The 13,219-nt window shown below is 34.7% G+C and overlaps 3 protein-coding genes across 4 annotated transcripts; 2 read left to right on the top strand and 1 right to left on the bottom strand.

Annotated features, from left to right (window-relative positions):
* Nucleotides 1-25: 25 nt before the first annotated feature.
* Nucleotides 26-2,782, top strand: LOC133312900 (GCN5-related N-acetyltransferase 5, chloroplastic). Its single transcript, XM_061514174.1, has 4 exons — nt 26-760; nt 1,610-1,913; nt 2,035-2,155; nt 2,511-2,782. The coding sequence occupies exons 1-2, from the start codon at nt 96-98 to the stop codon at nt 1,866-1,868; spliced, it is 924 nt and encodes a 307-aa protein (XP_061370158.1). The 5' UTR covers nt 26-95; the 3' UTR covers nt 1,869-1,913; nt 2,035-2,155; nt 2,511-2,782.
* A 15-nt stretch (nt 2,783-2,797) lies between these two features.
* Nucleotides 2,798-6,340, bottom strand: LOC133312898 (probable serine/threonine-protein kinase PBL28). 2 transcript variants are annotated; one of them, XM_061514172.1, is made up of 7 exons: nt 6,026-6,340; nt 5,785-5,972; nt 5,409-5,607; nt 5,167-5,330; nt 4,976-5,080; nt 3,391-3,513; nt 2,798-3,034 (listed from the first exon to the last, which is right to left on the bottom strand). In XM_061514172.1, exons 1-7 carry the CDS (start codon nt 6,138-6,140, stop codon nt 2,798-2,800), a joined length of 1,131 nt encoding a protein of 376 aa, XP_061370156.1. In that variant the 5' UTR covers nt 6,141-6,340. The 2 variants fall into 2 exon arrangements, with proteins under 2 accessions (XP_061370156.1, XP_061370157.1); XM_061514173.1 differs by having other exon boundaries at nt 6,071-6,340.
* Nucleotides 6,341-10,386: 4,046 nt separating this feature from the next.
* On the top strand, nt 10,387-12,023 carry LOC133312907 (MLP-like protein 423). The gene is made up of 2 exons (XM_061514186.1): nt 10,387-10,641; nt 11,560-12,023. Exons 1-2 carry the CDS (start codon nt 10,455-10,457, stop codon nt 11,829-11,831), a joined length of 459 nt encoding a protein of 152 aa, XP_061370170.1. The 5' UTR covers nt 10,387-10,454; the 3' UTR covers nt 11,832-12,023.
* Nucleotides 12,024-13,219: the final 1,196 nt, after the last annotated feature.

Genomic DNA, 13,219 nt, shown 5'->3' with positions numbered 1-13,219 from the left:
TTTGATACACCCGGCACAAAATGTAAATACATAGTGATTCTTTTGATGTAAATAGATAAGATAGATTGCAACTGCAACAAACGCTTCCCATCGTCATGGCTGCAACTGTTTCACTCTCCTTCCCCTTAGACCCTCAAAATCTCCACCACCGCTTTGTCCCCGCCACCACTCTCTCCAAAGCGCGTCACTTGATTTTCTCAACTCCCCCCCACAAATACCCACTTCCCAATTTCCACAAATACCCCTCTCCTTCCTTCAAAATCTCATCTTCGCATTCCCATTCTTCGGCGACGCTCGACGACCCGTTTCGCACGGGTCGGTTCCTGAGCGACGAGGAGCTCCAGAAGCTCAAGTCCCTCGAGAGCTTCGTGTATTACCAGGAACTGAAATCTGGGTCGATGTGGGTTCGGGTTATGAGGGACCATGAGATGGACCTCACCGTGCGGTTACTCGCAGAGTCGTTTGCTGAGTCGATGCTGTTGCCGAAAGGCTACGTGAACTTGTTGGGGTTTCTGGTGAAGCAGTACTTGATTGAACGAAGAACGCTAATGCCCCACATGGCCACGCTTATTGGGTTTTACAGGGGAGTGGTAAATGGTGATGGTGAAGAACAAGAAGAAGAAGAACCACAAGTGCAGTTAGCAGGGACTGTTGAGGTTTGTTTTGACAAAATGGGTGCCAATGCTTCTCTTCCATCACCTACACCTCCCAAGGATTCCCCTTACATTTGTAACATGGCTGTGCAAAAGTCTCTCAGGAGGTATATACATATATTTAGTCATTTAGAGTAGAAATCTCATTTACTAAAAAAAAAATATAATTTTTTTAATTTAATTCAAAGTGTTATGCTTTTATCAATTTTTGGTAGAAATAATCATTTTCAGTTGTTTTGACAAACGTTAAATGGTGGGACCCAAATTTGAAAGATGTAACTTTCTATTAGTTGTTGTGCACCCACACAGTGTGCCTGTTCAAGAAATTGAGTGTTGAGTTGGATCTTGAACTTAATTAGGCACAAAACAGGGTGGAAACTTTAATAGTTTGATTAGATCTTGAGTAATGGGTCTATAAATAGTATTTCAAAGTCTTAACTTATTCTTGTCAGGGAAAAAATAAGTTGTTAATCTGGGGTTTATGTTCAACTTATCTTAAATTTCTAAATGTTTCCATCTAGGGTAATCTGAAGCCGTTTTCATAAGTAGCAATTTGACTAGGGGAAACCTGCAGTTTAAATAATTAAGCTGCCTATTTTACCATCAATGATATTGGAATTTAATAAAGACCTATTTAACTAAATCTTTTAGCTGCAATGAGAGACTGACATGATCCTTGTGATAACAACGTTATTCTTATTTCCGAGCATAATTCTGCACGTATACAATGTCCGCTTTCTTTGAGTGAATGCATGCTGTAGAAAAGCCTATGATAACTGCTTTAAGCATCCAAGTTTATGATCAAGTTAATCCCAAAATCCCCATATTAGCTCACTTTTTATAACACTTAGTATGTCTTTTGATGAAATACAAAAACCGAGGGAGTGTGTGTATAGTTACCTCAATGTAACTGGATGCTAACTTGCTTAGTGTATGTTTCTGATAATTCCCATCAGGAGGGGCATTGGCTGGCATCTTCTAAAGGCAAGTGAGGAACTAATTTCTCAGATGAATTCTTCAAGAGAGGTTTACTTACACTGCAGAATAATTGATGCAGCTCCACTTAACATGTATACAAAAGCAGATTACAAAATTGTGAAGACAGATAGTATTTTAGTCCTGCTGATGTTGCAGAGACGCAAGCACTTGATGTGCAAGAAACTTCCTCTCTTAAGTATGCCTTCAGACACAAATCTGTCTGGTTCTGATGAGTAAAAGACAACATGAATTTGTATAAGGGTTGCGAAATATTTTGTTAAGGTAATGTTGCCATTGTTTCATATTGCTTAAAAGGTCGTTCATGTTATGTCTAGCTTCCACATGATCTTATACTCAAATATGTCGTATGATAAAGTTTCTTATTGTATTTGTGCGTTTTCAGTTTCAGCAATGGTAGCAAAGATGATCATGGTGGTTTTAAGTTTGACTGGAGAATGGAGAGTTGTTTCAGGCATCCTTATTTGTTTCTCTTTTCTGTAGGGCAGAGACAAGTTGTGATACAGGTAAATTACAACATACATTTTAAACTCTTGATTTCCCTATCTGGCTTTGACAACCAAGTGATGAAAAAGATTGTATAGCTGGTAATTTGTCATAAAATACCATGTTATACATGGATCTTTCTTGAAGAACCCAGGAACATTTCTGTTGCATGGAAAAACACAAATCATATTTACTCTAGATTTCTTCAATATAATCAAAACAGTGGTTTATGTATGGATCTATGGTTTATATATCAATCTCAATGTTTGAACAACATGGCATATGGAATCTCTTGAACCATGCCAAAACAAAATCATAATATTAGGAGGTTAGAGTACATTTTCTAAGAGGTTTATTCTTGTTGTGGTCTCTTAGGTACTCCTGTCATGTGAGCAGAAAGGGGTGAGAGCAGCACAAGGGTGGGAGTGGGGTTGAAAAGGGAAATGGAAATGCTCCTTCAGTTTGTCCACAGTGGATTGAGTTCCTCATCTCTTATAAGATCATCCATATCAGTTATGCTTTGTACAAGATCATGCAAAATACTTCGTGGTCATATATTAATCTGCTTGGTGTCTAAACATTGGAAGAACTTCCGAATAGAGCTGACCTTTTTATTGTCAATAAGAAATCATCATGATTCGGTGTCTAAACATGTGATTTCACTAGATCATTCTCAAACTATGCATAACCATTCCCAAGCCTTTTGAATTTGTATAGATAATCATTAGGAGTTCTTTTACACATTCTGCCATCGAAGGTCTCTCGTTACTCTCAGTGCGGACACATCTTGATGCCAGATTGGCAACCATGACTACAGACTGAATGGTGTAAGAATTTCGAGGCATCTCTGGATCTATCACCTTACGGAGCTTTTTGCGGTCATTTAGTATGTGCCTCACCTACATATGAATGTCAAACTTATTAAAGTCTTGCTGTTGTATGAGTCTAAAATTCTGAAACTTGTGAACCAGAATCATTTGAAATAAGAAAATATACAAACACATATATTGGGGCATATCATGTGAAAACACTAGTTTTTTGTAAGAGGTGCTAATCTTAACCATTCAATCTCACATGGATGGATGGTCAAGATTATAAGTTATTTATTAATCACATGATCACATAAAAAAGTCAAACGGCCTCATGTTTGTATCTAGATTATACATGCATGATCAAATGTTAGGATTTGTTCTTCTCACTCTTTGAATAAATCACTTCTCTTACTTGAACGATGTCCTATGTGTACATTTCTTACCTGTAGTACAAGGTTCTGATCACTAGGACCCTGGTTTAGATCTACTGCTCGACGTCCGGTCAAAAGCTCCAGAAGAACAACACCAAAAGCATAAACATCACTTTGTAGAGTGAGTTTCCCAGTCTGTTGTCAAATTAAATAAATTAATGATGTTAGTGTAAAAACACTAGTGTAGCAGTCCACAGATACTATATGTAAGAAGATAGAAGGTTAGAGATTGCAAGATAGCATTTTGAGATATATACATTTGATTTGAGTAACAGAACTGTTTGTTGGCATGCTGTATATTTAGGGTCTTAGAAGACAGATGGAGGGATTGATAGATAGATAGATAATATCAAGTTTGGTAGCAATATTCAATTGTAAGCATCACTGTCTATCTTTTTCTGATGAATTGGATTATGTTCATTTCAGGTCATACCCTAGTAATATATAAAAACTACCTGTCCTATATTTCATTTTTAAATATTATGTCAAAATGAAAACAATGCTTCCTATGAGCTGGAACCTTTCTTTTTAATTTGTGATATCAGGATTTACCATTATCCCTACTCTTTTCTCATACATCTTCCATTCAAGCTAGGGTTTACAGGAGGGAAGAAAAAGAAGAGGAAAAGAAAAAACTCCAGAAGAGATTGTCATAGAGCCACTTGACCTAAAACCTAAGTGTTTAGGCAAGGACTCGAAAATGATTTTAATAACCCTTATCACACCTCCCATGAAAGCCCCCTAGGCTTGAAGTATGGATAAGTACAGAAATTTCCTTGAACTTTATACTGGAAAGTTAGCTCCTAGACTATGGATGGCAAGGATTGAACTGTAGGCCACAGTGTCTATCAGTTTCTGATACCATGATAACCACTTGACCTAAAAGTACAAGCTAATAAAGAAGGGCCCTAGAATTGATTTTATAGCCTCACAATGCTGAAGTCAATTAACTTCTTCTGACTAACTCTCATTGTAGGAACTTAGTTGTAACAAAAATTCTCTCTGAATCATTTGCTGATAAACCTTACAAGGAAACTGAAAGGCTTCTTTGGTATTGGATAGGATTTCAGCCTTAAGTTTCCTAACTTAGACCAGATTTTCAAAGTTAAGCCTATTTTTGCTGCATGAGTTGGTGTAGAATTTGCTGGCTTAATTTGCATTGGTTATTTATTCTATGATGGCCTAAACGAACACAACAGATACTAGTGGGTGCTGCATTGCTGTTGTTAACCATTGATAAAGCTCACTCTTGATGATTAAACCGGTGAAGCTGATTGCATCATGTGGACAGGATTAATTGCAAAAGAACTGAACTGATTGAATTTAATGTATTCTGTCAATATCATTTTTTATCTTTAAAAAACTGGCAAATCTTGATGCACAAGGCTCCCCGACTTTGAGAGTAGGGGGAGGGTTAATTGTACCCAGATTTACAATTGCATTTTTGCAAAGAGACTGTTTTTCAGACTCGAACCGTGACTTTCCAATCACAAAAGAATGAATGAAATGAAAAATCGGAAGAAACTTTATCTGAAGGTGTTGAAACAAGTGAATTTTTTTATTTTTTATTTTTGATCATTATGACATAGATGCATACCGATGTATACTCAGGATCAAAATAGCCAAAGGTACCAAGCACTCTGGCAGTCACATGTGTCTCCTGTCCTTCTGGCATTAACTTGGCAAGCCCAAAATCAGATATCTACAAAAAGACCGTTAATTTCAGCTCTGTAAAATATTATTGTAAGAAGGAAATTTTAGAAGTCATTATCGGGTGTTTGTTTATACCTTTGCTTCAAAGTTTGAATTTAAGAGAATATTGGTCGATTTGAAATCTCTATGAACAATAGGAATTCCAACATCAGAACTTGAATGGAGATAAGCTAGCCCTTTTGCAGCTCCCAGTGCCACTTGGAGTCTTAGAGGCCAATCCATATTTCTTTCCCCAATTCCTAAAATTAGGTGTAGATTAATAGAAACTTGATTTAACAATTTCTGACAGTAGAGTGGATTTTGGGTACATGACAAACCATTCAAATGATCTTGTAGGTTCCCATTATGCATATATTCGTATACTAGGAACCTATGCTTTCCATCAGCACAGTAGCCTGTCAAAGAAACGAGATTTGGGTGGTCCAGTCTGCTCAAAATGTCAACTTCTACACGGAACTCACGTTCCCCCTCTGCTTCTTTAATTGCTGGCAGCGCCATTTTCTTGATTGCTACAACCTTTAGAGGGAGTCATATTATATAAGTATGTATTTATTTGTATCAAAATCACAAATTTTGAGCCATTTTATTAGAAGCATGGGTTCTGTATGGAAGCTACAAGTAATGTTACATAATCTTGAGATTTATGATGAATTCCTGTGGGCTATATATAAATTTATATGAAGAGCGTGTTACCTCTCCTGACCGCAAAGTGCCCCGGTAGACTTTGCCAAATCCTCCTTTTCCGAGCAAATTTTCATCACTGAATGAACATGTTGCCTCTTCCATCTCCTTGAGTGTGAAAACAAATGATCCATGCAGCCTTTTTGTTGGTCGTGGTGTTTGATCTTCAAGTTGCCAAAGCTGTGCAGGTTTGTAAATCCCTGAATAGAGTGAGTAAAAGTTACAAGTTGGTTGTGCAATGAAGCAACATTCATTACATGATTAAAGCCTGAGAAGAAGAAAAAGAAGAAGAAAATACAGGGGTCTGTATGATCTTGAGACTTGCTTCTGCGGCGCTTGTTCCAGGCCGAGACCAAACCAAATGGCATGATTGGCTGCTCTAATCTTATGTGTTCTGTTTAAGGATTGAAATGTCAGGTTATAACAAATGAAACATGCAATTGGATACAGATCACTAATTCCGTTACACCCGCAGAGATGCCGGTGTGTTACACCAAGAAACTTGAGGTAAATCACTTTTTTGATTCGACTTTGGGGGTGGGAGGTTGATCTAAATCACTTTGGAATAGTTGGCATGTGATTGAGAGAGCTATTATTCCCACATAAAAGTATTTTGATATAGCATGGGAATCCCTATGGAGTACGTATAGAGCAAGTGAAGTTAGATTAGAAGAATACTTAGCATAACATCTTCCAACAACACAAGGAGAGAGACACAGATATGTACTTTAAGGCAAAGAGAAAGCTCTGAAAAGAAAAGTAGGTACTACGGCTTGCTTACCTATTGTTGGGATGTAGTACTAGTAGGGGTGTGGGTGCTTTGTTTGATAGTGAAATGGAAACTGCAGCCTCTTTTCTCCATGTTGATTATCTTATTTACGTTTTACCGTTTACATGTTGAAAATAAGTGGAGGTTGAGATGCCCTTTTCATTTGTTCTCTTCATCACAAAAACTGTTGTTACCTTGTTTCTAACTCTTTCTTTTGTGTGGTGCAACCGTCATTGTTACTATTAAAGTCTATCATAATCAGCATTTGAAGAATATTATCTTTCGGACCAATAAAATAGTCCATGATCGTCAATGTGGGGACCCAATAGCCAATATCCTTTTTGTCAGTTACCATCATCACCTGAAAATCTGTGGCAAGAGTAGAAAAAATGAATATGGAGTTGGGTGTATTATTCTGGTTTTTCACCACAATTTTTGGCACTTGCCCCTCCCTTATTTCCTAACATTTCATTTGGAGTTCGTCGGAGAAATGTGGTTTTGGTTTTGGGCACAGGGAAGAATGGGATTGGCATGAAATGGTTATGTGAACATGACATGGAATGCCCAAAATAATATACTTGTATCTACTAAAAAGAAAAATAGTTCATACTTGTTATTATTTTTAGGTTTTCGGCCATATCAATTAAAGTTATAAACTTGTAATTCATTTTGGGTTACAAAAAGTGATATTTCAGGGTCCTTTGTGCATCTTGCTTAAACGTGCCATAGGCTTATGGGTTGTTGTCCTTGTTGGGTTTCATGTGAGAAGAAAGTTAAGATATTTTAGTCCTGGTCATTTGGGCTTTCCACTAAATAGGCCTTGAAGTTTTTGTACTTGTTGGGCTTCATATGCTAACCATTACCAACTATACATACAGAGATATGGATCCTCTTATAGTATAATCCTCTCAATCTCATGTTAAAATTGTGAAAATTTAGGGTATTTATGGCGACTGTCGTGCACCGAAAATTGCTCTTCGGAGTTATGACCCTTGGTTGCACTTTCACTATCATCACCTTCGAAATTCAACTCATTGCAGGGTCCTCTTGATACCACCGACAATGTTGTTATAGCTAAAATTAATTTCAGAATAAATTCAATTCAACATTGAGTGGGTGATAAAAGGGATTTATACTCGGCATTTATTTTTAATGCACCAAAAAAGAAAAAAGTAAAAACCTACAATTCAATAATAATGTGTTATCTCAGTATTTAATAAGTTTAATATTTTATGCAGTTGCTGAAATAATTAATTTCACTGAATAAGGTGTTAATATTATATTGGGTAATAATATAAAAACTTTATATTAAAATTACATCAAAATTAAACTTGATTTATTTTTCGTTACAACATGTGAAGTTATTGAGTATTGTTATTAAAATTTGATTTCAGCTTCAACAACTTGTTACAACGCCTTAATTTAGCCTATAAGTAGGACTTTCTATAAGTGCAACTCTCAAAGAAAGCATCAATTATAAACCTTGAGGTCATCATCCCAAAAGCTAGCTCAAAGGATGGAAGTACCCAAGACTTTATAAACCCCACATTAATTATATAGGTAACCAATGTGGGACTCGTAACACAACTCAATATCATTATCAAAATATTCCGACAATGTAACTATATAAATTGGGTTCACTTTTTCTACAGTTAATGTAAATAACTTATTTACATTAAGCCTAAAACGACGTCGTTTTGAAGCAGAAATTAAAATATTTTTGTAATTATAATTTATTTCATTCATGGTTATAATAGTATTTTTCATGATAATTTTTTAATTTTTCAATCAAAAACGAAATCATTTAGGGAGCGAATGTAAATAACTTATTTACATTCACTGTAGAACATTAAAACCATATAAATTTATATAAAAGTATTTATGAAATGCAATGGTCGATCAATTCAATTAGTTGAACTTAAACCCATTTTTTATTAGAAAAAATGAGATGATCGAACATAATTTACTACTACATAATATCATTGTTTTTTGATTAAGATATACTGACCATAACTTAGTTCCACCAGTTCTCAAATCTCCCAAAAAGCCTACTCACGTATGCTCCTAACGAGTCTGCTCACGTCTACCAAAAATCACACTCATACTGTCAGCCTGAAGATGATACCATAGTCTTTTTTTTGGGGGGGGGGGGGGGGGGGGGGGGTCAGAAAAGTGAGCGTCATCGGGTAACTCCAGATGCACGAATAGATAGTTTGCCTATCAATCTACGTATTGGTTGCCCTCCCGAAGAACATGCATAAACTAAACACTCCATTGACAACTAACAAATGTTCATATTCGAGTCACTAGGTGGGACACATGAGCTTCATTGCCTTCGTTAGAAAATAATGCAATGACTGTTTGACATTTACTTTCAATCAAAACATTTCTACATCTTGCCTTCCAAGCTAGCTCCAGCCCTTTAACACACCTCACAATTTTGCTTATAAAGGATGACAGTGACCAATTCTTGCAGCAAATCCCCCTAGCCAAACTTTCATGTGATCACGAAGAAGCCCTCCACAAGCTGCTTCAGTCATTTGATCCTTTGACATTCTGTGACATCTTAATTTAACATGATTATATTAAAATCTTAATTATTTATTCACAAATCACTACTTATTATGTCATGTGCATAATTGTTTTAAATTTTAAATACATAATTATGAGATTTTTTGTATTTTTTTTACTTTTCTGGGATATTTATATCTCTTAGCAATTAGTAATTTTATTTAACAACAAGTCTAATTTATCTAAAATACAAAATAAAACATGTAATTGAAGTTAACTAATAATTTAAAAAGATAACGATAATATCACAAAAATTAAACTGCCAAAGGAATCTTCATTTAACTAATTAGTTTGTTCGCATTTTTAAAAAATTATAATCGAAATAATAATTTAAATAACACTTAACAATCATAATAAATAGCTTACACGGTTAGTAAGCTTAAGCTATAGTATTAGGGGTTTGAGTATGTAGAAAAGCAGTTATAGAGAAAGGCAACCTTATTAAAATTGGTCTCACGCTGTTTACCGGGAAAACAAAAAAAAAATGGCCACACGCTCAAAAGAAAACGCTCAATAATATTAATTCTCTGCCTCATTATTTTTAGATTCTATCTTTAATAAAAAGCAATATCTTTCCTAACATGCAAAAAGGTGCTTTAACGGTAGTGTATGAGAACTGAGTAGGTTGGGGGTGAGAGTACGTATTCAATCCTTTTTATATTATCTTTGGAAGGAGTTTAAAGTCTTAATACTGATCTGTCCCGAACATGATTGTCTCCCTTTGAAGATACTTGTGGTTTATAAAAAAAGTGCTTTTTGAGGGAACAAAAAAATAAAAGAGCGATTATTGGAATTAAGAAAAACGTTTTTTTTGTGTGTGTGTTTTTTTTATAGAATTTTTTTCATCAATTTATCGAATACTCAACTAATTCTAGTAAAGAATATTGAGTATGTTGGATGAGCGACCACTTAGTAGTGCTAATTTCTCTCAAGTGGCTACATTTATGTCAAGTCTGGTCGCTCGGGACGTTGTACCTTTTGATTATGGTATGGTATTGTTAGATTCAAAATAAGGAGCAGTCTTTGAGCTAAAACAAACTGAAATACCCCTAAATTGAAAGACTGTCATAACACACAAGTTATTGTATTGTCAAAATTGGAACATCAGTGATTGGGTCCCAAAATTCATTGACGGCGAATGGTATTAACTTCACACGAAAAGTTAGGTGAAGCTTCATAAAGTGGCAGTTGAACTATTAGCTAATGAATTTATAGCTTTGTTCCAGAATCATAAGTGTTTTTACAATTATATATACGGGATCGCAATCCTATGTTCTCATAACATATCAATCTATATTATATAAATATACCTCCATTTTGATATATTTCTAGTTGATAAACCATGGGAACCCGTGGAAAGCTTGAGGTAGACATTGAGCTCAAATCTAGTGCAGACAAGTTCTGGCAAATCATTAGGGACTCTACCACTATATTCCCAAAGGCCTTCCCACATGATTACAAAAGCATTGAGATTCTTGAGGGTGATGGCAAGGCTGCTGGCTCTGTCCGTCACATAACTTATGCTGATGGTAAAAACTTTCTTCTTCCCATGAAGGATAAGTTATTATTAATTTTTTTTGAAGGGTTGTTTTTTTTCTTACTTGTTTCATGTTATATAACCTTGTTATAACCCTGTTTGGCGATTGATATTTGAAAATTTTAGTCCAATTTTCAGTAATCATTTGAGTTATGCCTAAAATTTTCAACTCCCCTTAATCTTTTCATAACCATGCTAGCTGTAGACTTGTTTATTTACTTTGTTTATTTACTTTATTTGGCTATTAACATACAGAAAGAAAAATATTTCTGCAGTTACTGCAGATAGGTTATTTGCATTTACTCCAAAAATAACATCGTTTTGGTGTTGAAATATTAAAAAATTATAATTATAAAGACTATTATAACCCTAAAATAAATTAAAATTACAAAAATACCTTGATTTCCGTCTCAAAACGACGTCGTTTTAGACTCAATGCAGATAATTTATATACATTAACTGCAAAAAAAATGAACCCATTAACATATTATTGGGTTGTGTTAGAAAATAATATAAACTATTAAAAAGATCATCACTCAACACCTTAAAATTTTGGGTTGAGGTAGTTCTTTACATGGTATCAGAACTTCAGTAATTACGGTAAACAAAAAATTGAGTCTGTATAATATTCACGCTTTAAGCCCAAAAGGCTCTTGCATAAGAATGTGTATATTAGAGAATAATATAAACTATTAAAAAAGCCCTCGTCCAATCACCTTAAGATTTTGAGTTGAAATAATCCTTTACAGATTAAAATGATTGGTTATCATGGTATCAAAGTCTTTATGGAGTCACTAGTTAAGTCAGCACAAACTGAAACAAAAATTAAGGGTAAAGATTAAAGCAAATGTTAGAACAAGAAATTCCGTTCTTTGGATTTTGATATGTTCTGTGGTGGTTAATGGTCCAGGTTCAGCAATTGTGAAATCATCCGTAGAGAAGATTGAGGCTGCTGATGATGCAAAGAAGACAGTTACTTATGCTGTGATTGATGGAGATCTTCTTCAGTACTACAAAAAATTCAAGGGACACATCACAGTAACACCCGTTGGAGAGGGAAGCGAGATTAAATGGACCGCTGAGTACGAAAAGGCTAGCCAAGAGGTTCCTGATCCAACTATCATCAAAGAATTTGCTGTTAAGAACTTCCTAGAAGTGGATGCCTATATTCAAAATGCATAGAGGTTATGCAATTGAAGTATGTGGTGATTATTAAATAATGTGGTGGTACCATTCCCCATTTAATATAATGTGGCATGTGACCCTGCCCTTGCTTGATGTTGGTGTAATGAATTATGTCATCTTTAGTAATTCTGATCCAAATGCCCATTTATTTGAGCATTCATTTATGAGAGTTGTAGTATATTTGATCTTAATTTAATTCTCTATCTTAGTATATTTGGGTTTATTGCCACTTACCCTAACTAATTTGGGATAAAAATATTGTTGAGGTTAATGTTGCATATATCCATAAAGCCAGCACAATACATCATCAGCAAATGCGAAGCAGACTCCTCTCTGCCATTAAATTTTGTTGATAAATTAAACATTTTTCAAAGTCCAAATATGATTTTTTTAATAGTTTTACCCCTCAAGATCGATGACATTAAATGATCCTCAAGCACACACTTATGTAGATATACTCTTGATGTCTGAGAAGGAAATTAACATTTGGAACATCATCTTTTTTGGACCCTAATGAGACGGACAAGAGAATTTACTATAATTGCAAATTAAACTTTGCAATAGCCCACCATGCACCTAATAGAAGTTAAAATGTAACCTACCAGTAGTTCTTCATTCTTACTGTGTTATATCTTTGGTTCCAAGTCTTCTTGTCTCAACAAGAGTTTTATTGATGTCAATCAAGGACAATATTGATGATAGATAGTCAAATCACCATAGGATCACTAGTGGCAGACCTACATGGTTTTGTCTATGTGTGCAATTACCAATTTTTTTTTTCATGTGAAATAGTTTGAAGAGTAAAATACTTTTTGGATTCTCAACAAAAGTCATCAGCCCCATTTTAATTCGTTAGAAAAAAGTCGACTTATGATCTATCTGAAATTCAAAATAGATATAATTAGTTGAAATCGTGGTCCATCTGAAATTCAAATAAGACTCACGTTAGTCTCTCAAAAAGAATAACATAGGTCTATTTTGAATTTCAGAGGAGACCACGATGCGAATTTTATTTAAGAGATTAAATTGGCCTCCGTAATATTTGTTGAGGATCCAAAAGAATACTTTACTCTAACTTAAAATAGCATTTATAAAAAATGAGATATGCGTGAAATAGTTTGAAATAACAAAATTTGATATATGTGAATAGTTTTCTTTTCTCTTCTTTTTTATATTCTTTTATTTTTTAATACATTTAAAAATTCTTTAAAAAAAAATTCGGGGGCAGCACAACCCCACCACTAACCATGCAGAAATAAAGAAAAATTTCTGGGTCCCAGACATAATTTTTAAAAGAAAGAAACAGATTTTGAGAGAGATCAACTTTCATCTCAAACCTTTTTTATAGGAAAAAAAATCAAAAAATAGTAATGTATTTAGAGATG

Source organism: Gastrolobium bilobum, unplaced genomic scaffold (genome assembly GCF_033153095.1).
Source record: "Gastrolobium bilobum isolate Gb01-03AN ecotype WA unplaced genomic scaffold, APGP_CSIRO_Gbil_v1 utg6455, whole genome shotgun sequence".
Lineage (NCBI taxonomy): Eukaryota > Viridiplantae > Streptophyta > Magnoliopsida > Fabales > Fabaceae > Gastrolobium > Gastrolobium bilobum.
This window is presented reverse-complemented; position numbering and strand designations above follow the sequence as displayed.

Coding starts and splice junctions, on each gene's coding strand:
- LOC133312898 (XM_061514172.1), bottom strand. CDS start 6,140: ATGCCATTTGGTTTGGTCTCGGCCTGGAACAAGCGCCGCAGAAGCAAG. Junction 5,331..5,408: donor CCTACAAGATCATTTGAATG/GTTTGTCATGTA, acceptor ACCTAATTTTAG/GAATTGGGGAAAGAAATATG. Junction 3,035..3,390: donor ATCAGAACCTTGTACTACAG/GTAAGAAATGTA, acceptor ATTCATATGTAG/GTGAGGCACATACTAAATGA.
- LOC133312900 (XM_061514174.1), top strand. CDS start 96: ATGGCTGCAACTGTTTCACTCTCCTTCCCCTTAGACCCTCAAAATCTC. Junction 761..1,609: donor GTGCAAAAGTCTCTCAGGAG/GTATATACATAT, acceptor AATTCCCATCAG/GAGGGGCATTGGCTGGCATC.
- LOC133312907 (XM_061514186.1), top strand. CDS start 10,455: ATGGGAACCCGTGGAAAGCTTGAGGTAGACATTGAGCTCAAATCTAGT. Junction 10,642..11,559: donor TCACATAACTTATGCTGATG/GTAAAAACTTTC, acceptor TTAATGGTCCAG/GTTCAGCAATTGTGAAATCA.